The sequence below is a fragment of the Alligator sinensis genome, unplaced genomic scaffold, assembly GCF_000455745.1.
Source record: "Alligator sinensis unplaced genomic scaffold, ASM45574v1 scaffold222_1, whole genome shotgun sequence".
In the NCBI taxonomy this organism is placed as follows: Eukaryota; Metazoa; Chordata; order Crocodylia; family Alligatoridae; genus Alligator; species Alligator sinensis.
In genome coordinates, this window is record NW_005841912.1 from 319033 (window position 1) to 329921 (window position 10889).

The following is a 10889-nucleotide window of genomic DNA, read 5'->3' on the forward strand; positions in this document are numbered from 1 at the left end:
GATTTGCAGTTATAAGCTGTATGTTTTAATGTTGCTGATAGGTTAGGTTATGTTCTTACGTTTACATGGTTTCAATTTAGCACCTTCCACAAAAAATACATTAAGACGAAAAAATGAAGCATGTAGTGTGACTTGTACATAATGAAAGGACTGTTTTTAACAATTGATTTGCATTTTCCTAATTAGTGATGTTAATGGCATTGGCTAATCAAGCTTTTCCAGAACAGAAGTTGAAGACCAAGGGTCTGGAAATGGTTGAGTGAATAACTTGAAAGCTGATGAGTAATGTTAGATGTGCTACAGTTGGTTTTTTCCCCCATTGCCTAAAACTGATAGTACTTTGTTTTTTCTTATGTTTATGAATGCAGGTAGAGGGGACATGGAGCAGAATGAATCAGATAATCGCAGAATAATTCGTTACCCGGACAGCCATCAGCTGTTTGTTGGCAACTTGCCGCACGATATTGATGAGAATGAATTGAAAGAATTCTTCATGAGTAAGTGATGTTTTTTAAATTGTTTGAAATTCAGCTCCTGGGATTGAAGCTAGAAGTAAAACTTAAACCTCTGAATGTGCTTGCTTAATAGCAAAGTTTTGGGTTTTTTTGTTTTATGTAAAGCAACGTTACAAGAGACTTCTTTTAAATACATCCAAAACAAAGTGGTTTATTCCTTGACCTACAACATAAGGTTTGCATGGAGTTTTTCTTCTGTATGTGCTTCTTTTTTTTTTTTCTTAATAGGCTTTGGAAATGTAGTGGAACTTCGCATTAATACTAAAGGAGTTGGGGGGAAGCTGCCAAACTTTGGTTTTGTGGTGTTTGATGACTCTGAACCGGTTCAAAGAATCCTTGTTGCAAAAGTAAGTATAGCCACATAGCATTGGTTTGTTTATCCTGGGGATAGATGGCAGTTAATTACAAGCAATATGTGATGTTCTAGGTTCTTGCTGCTCTTTACCAGAGGTCACAGTTTTCCTTTCTGACGGCTGGTTAAGAGTGTGCTTGAAAAAGAAACACTTGCTTCTAACAATGTGCTTCTACCCAGCATGGGCTATATTAGACCTCCAGTTTATTATTATGACTTGTTCAGGTTCCTCACTTCTTCAGTACCTTCTGTACTCTTGGAGAAGAATCCTTGCAAGTTAAAATTTCCCAGGCTTGAGTGGCACTAATTTCATCAATAAATCATAGATTAGGGGTGTATGTGGAGCAAGTGGAGATGTATGTATTAGGGATCAAGTGAAATTGGAACTGAAAGATTAGAATTGGGAGTAAGGAAACTACACTCTTAATGTTTAGTATTTCAACTAATGTTTAGTTGCTTAGAGAGAGGGCAAGTTTTCAGAGAATGCTAACATTGCTTGCATCAGGGGCAGTATCCCAGGACTGACTGCTAGGTTCTGGACCTTAGCTCCATATACACTTTAATTCATTGTGGCATTATAGATATATAATATTTGCACTGGTAATGGGCTTAGATCTCTAGCCGTGTGTGTCCTGAAGAACTATATGAATCCTGTTCTTAGCATATGTACAGGGTCACTGTTAAGTGCAAGGTAAAGAGGATAGGACTTGCATACAACTTGTATAGCATACATTTTAAGGAATGATGATTAATTTTTGCTTTGTAAACGCTTTCCCCTTTAAGCCTATTATGTTCCGCGGTGAGGTACGCTTGAATGTAGAAGAGAAAAAAACAAGAGCTGCTCGTGAAAGAGAGACCCGAGGTGGTGGCGATGATCGTAGGGATATTCGACGCAATGATAGAGGTCCAGGGGGCCCCCGTGGAATAGTGGGTGGTGGAATGATGCGAGACCGTGATGGAAGAGGACCTCCTCCCAGAGGTGGCATGGCACAGAAACTTGGTTCTGGAAGAGGAACCGGGCAAATGGAAGGTCGTTTCACAGGACAGCGTCGCTGAACATCCCTGCTGCTGGCAGACGGTCTCGGCAGTGGTACATTATTCGTCGTGTTTGCATTCTTGTTAATTTTTTTGGCTTTGGAATGTGACACAGCCTTTTTGATCATTTCTTTGATGTGAAAAGCATCCTTTGGTTTCCACTTAAATTGAGGTGGACATTCTTTCCCCAGTTTCACAACAGGAGTCACACTGTTAATTTATAAATTTAGACTTTCAAAATTAAGGACTGAGAAATGACCATTAAACTATCTGCAACAAAAGTGGACTAAAGGACATGCCCAATCGATTTCAGGTCCTTTCAGTCAAAAACCCTCTGCTGCACATTTTGTGTAAGTGTTACTGTTTCTGCCTATTACTGTTGGAAACGCAAATAGTGCAATCTGTGCAATTTGAAGAAGCTTGCCTTTTTTCTTTTTAGAACACTTGGCTCGAAAACAAATGAAACAAACTTGTGTTTATGCACTCATCAAAATGCACTAATGGGTACTTTGAACTCATTTACATTGACATCTGCAGGAGGCATCAGGAAAAATATTCTTCATCCTGTTATTCAGACAGAATAGCTTGTGAAATGATGCGGGCATCTGATCTGCTTGCTGTGACCAACTTATGTACACACACAAACCTTAACAAGACTATAAACGTATTCCAGAAGGAAACCACTTAGTTGTAAACTAAACACAATCCAGAACTCCAGAGTTATGGTCCTGAGTACTAAACAAGTTTGATAGCTCATATTTAAGATTTTTCTATTTGCCCCTCTTCAGTACAGGGATGGCTGGCTGCTCAACACACTCCTCCTCTCCTTTCCCTTCTTTAAGCATTGTACAGTGGAAATAGTCTTTCCTGTATTTGAGTTCTCTGGTAATGTAATAAGCATGATGGTGCCTTCTATTAATACATCATTCCAGTCTTGCTGGTGATTTTGTACAGTAGAGTGTATGAATTACTGTTCTGCAAAGCCAAATGGCTGCAACAACTGTTTAAAAGAAATAATTGAACAATTGTATAAAAATTGCGGTATCTTTTTAAGTCAGTGAAAGTTGCTAGAATATGATTCACCTTGCTCTTCAATTTAACAACTTTGTATGTTTTTTTGTGGAGAGGGGAAGGGAGGAAGGAAGGCATCTGAATAGTGTCCAGGTTGCCTCTCCTCTTCGATTAATATGAAAGATGGGAAAGGGATGAAATCTCAGTCAGACATTTCAAAAGTCAGTTGAGAATTCTATGTATATTTCTGCCAATTTCTAAAGTGTGCTCAGCTCTGTAGATTGAGGGCAAGTTTGTTAAATGAGGATACTGCGATTTTCAGAGCATAGAAGGAGCAGCTCTAAGTATTTGCATTTTCCAGTTTTTTTGCTCTCTTCATTTGCACATATCTTTGAACTGATTCAACACCCATGCAGCTCTGAATTTTAACAGTAGGGAGAAGGCATCCTCTGACACTTATATTTCTAAATATAAGAAGTTTACTATTTCTGGATTACTGTCTGCCTAGATAGCACATTTCAATAAACTGCAAAAGTAGCAGACAATAGTATCCAGCTCTGTTCTGGAGAAATTGACATGCACCAAGCTCTGAATGCTTCAGGAGTTGGGGGGCAGGGGTAAGGGTGAAAGTGTGACCACTTAAAGCTGCTTCTGAGCATGGAAGACCTCATTACATTACGATTGTTAACAAAAACAGCGATGGCACAGTACCAGTCTGTTTCTAGATTATGCAACCATTTGCTTTTTTCTAGTGAGCGGGAAGATATTGCACATGTTTGTTTCTGATGTGTTAGGCAAAGTGAGAATGCATCTGTTTGTTTTCCACCAAACTTGAGGTCTTCCTTGTTTGATGGTAAGTCTTGCACTATTTTCATACATTTTTTCCGGGACACATTTCTCAGTTTCCATTTTTTTATATTTACCTTTTTTTTGTTAAGCTTTTGCATTTTTTTCAGATGTTACCTGGAAATATATAGTACTTGAACTCCATGAAACATGACTTGACTTACGTTTGAAGCCTTTAGTCAAACTGCTGCTTCACTTAGCAGTTTGCCACCAGTGTTCATTGTAGCTTTTTAAATTTTTAGTGCTATGGTATTGCCCTATCACCTTCTAAATTGTTATGGCAAATGGCACTGGGAGTAATTGCAAAAAATGAAATTAATGATTAGAAGAACTACTGAGCCAATCAGCATTCTGGCTTGCTTCTTGTTTAAATGCCATGAAATAAAAAAAAATATTGAAACATCATACAGAGAAGTTTACATGGTGATTGTTCACCTACTGTACTGTGGACTCTTAATGTTCTTGTCCCTCTTTCAGTAAACGTACCTCTTAAAGCGAAGTAACAAGATTCACTGACCATTACTGTTAGTTGCTGATTTTGTTGATGGTGGTATTCTTTCATTACAATCCTATTTCAACAAACTTGGCTTACCATCTTTGGCTTTAGTAGGTATAAAAGACAGTGGATTACCATCTTTATTGCTGTAATGTGTTAAGCATTATATGCTAGTAGAATCTAGTTAATTGTTGCAGGTGGAAAGTATTTTTACTTTTAAGTTTCCATTTTGAATGTGTTCTGACTAAACATACCAATAAACTACTGATGTCTGCAGCATTTATCAATGTTCCTAGTTCTCTCTTGAAAGTAGGTTGGTGTTTGGCATAGCATTATTTCAGTCCTGATTTTGTAAAGGCAGACTGAAGAATGGCATTCCTTTAACTGATATAATGTCAAAAGTTTTTTTCCCTAAATGTATGGTGCTGTACACTTTGGTGGGAGCTACTCTATTTAGTCTGTTGTGACCATCTTGTCTTGCACTGTTGGATTTTTAACAGAATAACATAAACCAATGATTGTTAGGTCTGGGAAGATCTGCTAGTCCTTTCCAATGCAAAATCCTGTATTTAAAGTCTATAGTGAATAATGCTAGCAGGTACCAACTGTTTCAGCTACAATGAAATGGGGAGAACAAACTGAAGAGTTTTACCTTTGTTGCATAGTTGTAGCAGTGGGAAAAATCATTGCACTTCTTCCAAGTTTGTCTATTTGATGGTATAGCTCTTTTAATTTCACCATATATTGTTTAATGGCTTAAAGGGGTGGAAAAAAAAACTGTTTTCAACTGCAGTTAGCTGTTTTGTAGCCAAAAATACTTAAGGGTGTTTTCATGGACGGTGAATGACTTGACACTTCAGGAGTCTGAAGAACCTCTCTACGGATATTGCAGAAGTCGGTCTCAAGGCTGTTGCAAAAGTGGACACTTTGTTGTTTATTTAATTTTGGATGCTCTCTAAAATCACTTCAGCTGGTTAATATACAGATTGGGGTGGGGACTTAGTCACTAAATGGTACAAAATGACATCAGAAGAAATGTGTTTTATGGTCAGTTATGTCCTTATTGAGGAATGTGCAGGGTGTTTCCAAAAAAACCCCCCAAAACTGCCATAACTCTTCAAAAGGATGTGGCTTTTTGACTGCTTCCTTGAGCTACCACTTACCAAAAGCTGAGGAGACATCTAGTTTTTAGCCTGCAAAGTACTCCCAGACTTCTCTCTCAACTTCACACTCCCAAATTTCTAAATACTGTTTATGCCTATTGGAATAACTGTCGGTATAAACAATTGGTATTTAAAAAGAAAATTATTTTATTGCTGGCTGTGAAGCAATTTAATCTAGTATGGTGACTGCATAGATGCAACTGGCACATTAATTATGCTTCTGTTTAATAATAGTCTGAGATACTGGAGTCTTATTGGAGAAAATAGACCAAGTGCATTTTAACTAACTTTTTTTCCTACTGCAGCAGGGATATTTAAGACCAGGAAAAGCTGCCTTAAGCATACACTGTTTCTAGAATGTAAGAATTGGCTCAAATAAAATAGAATCCTCCATATTCATCTCTAAACTTGACCACCCTTAAATACTTAACATGTGATATCTTTGAATGTCCTGGTATTTTTATGAAAACCAGTCTTGGTTTTTCAAGCTTTAAAACAGAAAAGCAACTTCAGAGTCTGTGCTGGACGGTAAAATTGCAGTGCCTTGCAAACAGGCTGCTTATTTACTAGGGATGGGAGGAGAAGAAACAGACATCCGCTTAATCTGGAGGTAGAAAACTAGTAAGAAATCTTGGACTATTTCTTATTGAGGCTAAAATATCACAGCAGTGGTAGAAAGTCCAAAGGGGTTGGGGAAGGGAATGTGTATCCTTCCAGATGTTTAAGTTTACAAAGCAATATCATTTAGATTTAGAGTGCTCCTGCTTTACCTATCAGCTTGTCCAGAATTGTTCACATGGCAAGGATGAAATACAACTAGTTTTTATTAGAAAATATGTATGCATCACTAACCAGTATGAGTCGCCATACTCAAGGAGAGAATAAAAATGAACGCTGCTTTTTTTAGACCCTGTTTTGGAGCATGGTTTGTCAGCATGCTCTTTATAGCCATAGAGCAGGCTGCTCAGGAGGACTAGGCCAGCTGAGGGAGATGATTAGCAGCCACGGGAAGTTAAAAGGCTTCCAGGGAGGGGAAGCAAGAGGGTTAGATGGACAGAAGATGAGAGAGAAAGAGAGCGGCCTGGCCAGTGGCTACAGTGCCGGACCAGGGGCTTTCAGTGTCTGGGAAGAGACCCAGGTGTTGTGAGACTCGGGGCTGCAGCACCATGGCAGAAGTCTGAGTCTTTTTCAGACCCTAAGAAGGTGCCTCCAGCTTAATGCTGCTCCTTCCTCACTGCAGTCTTTCCTCAGGCTGTCTATGACTCACTATTCTTTTAATGTAAAAGGACTTTGTTTAAGCCTTGTAGGGCACAGTTTAAAAACCTACAGCCTCTGGATAGCCAAGCTTATTTCCTCACCTCCTGATTAAACTGAATTTATGCAACTCATTTTCTTCTCATGGCAACATGCAAAATTATTTCAGAGGCTTACTGCTTCATTCTCTTTCAGTAAGTAAGGAAGGTGCCTTTTATATGAAAACTGTCTTCACACATTACTACTGCTTTGTGTCTGTGTAGCAGAAGTGGAGGAAAGCTTAGTATGATTCTGCTGCTTTGCACAGGTAAGTCCTAAGGACAAATTCATCAGGCTTAAGAATACTTCTAGTTCGAAGAACTATGGCTTTCTTGGCTGAATGAGCATTTATGGGGGCACTATCCCATGCCACTTCCATTCCATTATTTACACATTTGTATGCAATAAAGTAGGTAAGTGCTCTTTACCCAGGGGGGAGTGGAAAGCACGTGTGGCTGTATGGAAAAACCTTACTGTATGATCAGCAACAGCATAAGCATGTAAGTGCCATATGGTATCATACCAATGGTCCATGTAGCCCAGTATCCTGTCTCTGCCAGAGGCCGCAGTGAATGTTTTAGAGGGAGAGCACTGAACTAGGTACGTTCAGAGTGATCCCATTCATTAGCCTCTAGCATAAGCTACCTTTGGTTTAGAGCAGAGCTGTCCAACTGGTAGCCCACAAGGGATTAACACACACCCCCTGTGTTCCCACCTGTCTGTCACTTCCCTTCTCTCTCCCCACCCCCACAATCACTGTGGTTGGTTTGCAGGCTCCCTCTTCTTCCTCTGCCTTCCACTTGTTGCCCCTGTCCTGTGAGGTGGGGCAGGACAACGCAGCACAGTAGTATGGGGGAAGTTCATAATTGGGGTGCTGGGGTGTCTGCTTGGCATAATGCATTTGGGGAAGGGGAGGTGGTGCTACAATAGTGTAGCTGTGGCCTGTGCTGGTGTAGCTTATGCGTGGTTCCCTCTGGTGTGGCTCCTGGCAGCTTAGCCTGTGTTTAGAGATACCAGAGGAAACATCTCTAAATGTTCTGTTTAATGGCTGTTGTCCACAAATTTGTTGAGTCCCTTTTTGAACCTGGCTGTACTATCTGCCTCTTAGAACCTCCTGTAGTAACAAGTTCTGTAAGTTAAGTATGCACTGAGTAAAACTACTTTCTCTTGTCAGCTTTAAACCTGGCTCCTGCTAATTTCAGTGGCTCCCCCTCTAGTTCTAGGGTTGTCTCCTGGTATGACAACTGTTCCATACCCCTGATCATTTTGGTTACCTTTCTCTGATGGGTCTACACACCTTGTGTAGAAACATTAGAGTGGAAACACTTTTTCAAGTGGTTATAGTCTATTAGCTTGTAGCCACAAACAACAATGGAGGAGTAAGGTATATGTATAGACATAAGGAATATAGCAATAAAAGCAGGAAGTGTGAGTGTTAGTTAATGTTTTGCTGTCTCAACAAGGTTGTAGTGTAAAGCTTCGGGTATGTGACAAATATGACCTATACTCAGTGGCAGGAATCTAGTTTGTCCTGTCTTGCTGCAGTCTAGCTAGCTTATAGCAGCTGAAAATAAACTGAAAATTTGTCTTTTTGGCAGATTTCAAGATGAAAATACCAAGAGTTACCTTGGCTGTTCTGGAGGATATAAACCACGAAGTTCCAGCTTATTCTGTGGTGATACTCTGCTGTATGTTTTGGAGGGTTCCTGCAGCAGCTGTCTACAATTTGGGAGTGCAGCAGTTCATGCTCTTGGCATTAGCCTTGAGATTTTTTTTTTTTTTTGTAGCCCTGAGGCAACTGAACACTTCTTACAATGGGTTTCAGATGTATCTCCCATTTCTCCTCCCTTGTGAGCAGTACAACGTTCTTGTATTTGTAGTCATACATGTAAAGTTCTGGCACTGTTGCCCTAATACTTAGCTGCCCTGCCCCATTGGTCCAACAATGATAGAAAAGTACATTAGCTGGTTGTTTGGAAATTACAGTTGTTTAAAACTGTCCCATTCTTAGTGGGATGCTAATTTATAGCTCTGAATTACAGTTTCCAGCTGTCTTTCCCATAGGAGCACCAGGAGGATATGGCTGCATCAGTTGTTCCTTACTGTTGAGGTTTTGTTTCACAGCCTTATGACTAGATTTTTTGCAACACAAATCTGCAGCTGGGGATTAATTCTTTCAGATAAACATTGATTGCACTTGATAAAATTGGGCTTGCTCCTCACAGGTGTGCTTGGGCTCCAACTTAAACACCTTTGAATGGATGGTGTTTCTTTTATCCTTTAAAACATGCAGTATACCTAGCTTCTTCTCTCTCTTGTGGGTGGTTTAGATATGCCTGTTATAAAATGGAGACTATAGGGCTTACTTCTGAAGGGAAGGAGCTGTGGGATATGCAGAGGTGGAAATTGGGGTGAAGGTTTAGATCACCAGTGTCAAACATGGCCTCTAGGCTGAATCAACCTACAGAACTGTCCCAGCTGGCCTACTGGTAGTCTGGAGGCTACCAAAAGTTGGGTGGCATGTCCCATCATAAAATTCAAGGCTCCTGGACCCTGATGGACATGACTGCTGGCAGCAGCCTCATAGACCTGCACTGCCACCTGAATGTGGGGCTGTACTGCTGCACATCCCTGGACATGTTTTGCTTTACAAACATGGTTCTCTGCTGCGTGCCCCTAGACCCATGCTGTTGGTGCATGCCAGTCTGCACTGCCACACACCCCTGGATGTGCTGCTGTGTGAACATGGCTCTGCACTGCTGCCTGTCTGTCCCCAGATGCATGCTGCTGCGCAAACCCAGCTCCACACTATCACGCACTGCTGGACATGTGTTGTTGCCTGATTGTGGCTCTGTGCTGCTACCTACCTGTAGACCCACCACCGTTTGCTACCCTCACCATGGATCCAGCCTAGGAGGAGGCCCTACAGTCCAGATCTGGACCAGACCTCCATTGTGAGTCTAACATCCCTGGTTTCAACTACTGGAGTGAAAAACTGAAGAAGAAACATATTTTGGGCAGGGTTTTCATATTTTGAGTCCTGTTCTCTCTGTGCACTGGGTTCTGAATGAATGCCACTTCTGATTGCCACCAAGAAAAGCCTGTGGTAAGGGTTCAGTCAAATGCCTGCTTGAAGAGCTTGCCCTGAACCCAACCAAAAGCAATGGATGCCACCAGTCGTCCTGCAAGTGCTGACTATTTCATGTAAAGTTAATAAGCGGGGTAATTAGCAGAGGAGGAAAGACTGCCCCTAATACGGTATACCCTGTGTCTGCTTTTTGCTCTGGGCCCTAAACCATGTCAGAAAAAAATGTCAAGCTCTAAGCACCCATCTTAAGTCTCTTGCAGCTGCAACTGAGCTTTGCATGTTCATATGCCTCCTTCAGAAGTGCAGTCTTCCTTGCTTGCTTTCTGCTGCTCCAGGGCCTTGTCCGTGCAAAGAGTACAAGTGTCTGCGGCCCCTGCTACACATTACACAGGGGCGTGCAATTGTTTCGGGTGGAGGGCTGCTTACTGAGCTTTGGCAAACCATCGAGGGCTGCATGACAGGTGGCTGGGGGCAGATAAATATTAATTTTCTAAAATTTTTAGGGGCCCCATAGGCTGGATAAATGGTGTGGCAGGCCTGCGGGCCACATTTTGCCCACCTGTGTTACACACATGGTGCAAACACCTCGTGTGACGCACAGTGCATTGACACCAGCCCCAGGTGCGGAGCTGATGGCACACAACTGGTTAATGGCACAATACCAGTACGTAATGAATATCGGGGATCCTGGTTTTCTCCGATTTAAAAAAAATCCCCCATTTTTGGTTAAAAAAAAAAAGTACACTAAACCCACATTTTTTCCACGATTAAAATGAAACACCACTCTGTAGTGGTAGCGTTTCATTTAAATCGTGGGAACATGTGGCTTGGGGGCTACTTCCTTTAAACAAAATGGGGGATTTTTTTTTAAGTCACAGAAAACCGGGATCATGATCAAAAAGGACGGAGGCATAAAGCACTGAGGCGCGGGCACTACGGACGCTTGGAAACGGGTTGAGGGCGCTTGCAAGCAGCCGAGCCCCGGCGGGGCGGGGCGGGGCCGAGTGCGGCCGGGAGCAGCGCGCATGCGCGGAGGGGCCCCCTCGCCCAGCACTGCCCTCCCCGCCCCGGGTGCCGGGCTGCGGCAGGT

General features: G+C 41.7%; 1 protein-coding gene across 2 annotated transcripts in view; it reads left to right on the forward strand.

Annotated features, from left to right (window-relative positions):
• Positions 1-6942, forward strand: part of G3BP2 (G3BP stress granule assembly factor 2) — a 53385-nt gene extending 46443 nt beyond the window's left edge. Inside the window, exons 10-12 of one of the 2 annotated variants that reach the window (XM_006018749.3) lie at positions 369-497; positions 744-862; positions 1651-6942. In XM_006018749.3, coding sequence (XP_006018811.1) covers positions 369-497; positions 744-862; positions 1651-1923 — 521 coding nt within the window. In that variant the 3' untranslated portion in view covers positions 1924-6942. The remainder of the gene's footprint in view (positions 1-368; positions 498-743; positions 863-1650) is intronic. The other variant, XM_006018750.3, reaches the window with a different exon arrangement.
• The last annotated feature ends 3947 nt before the right edge of the window (positions 6943-10889 follow it).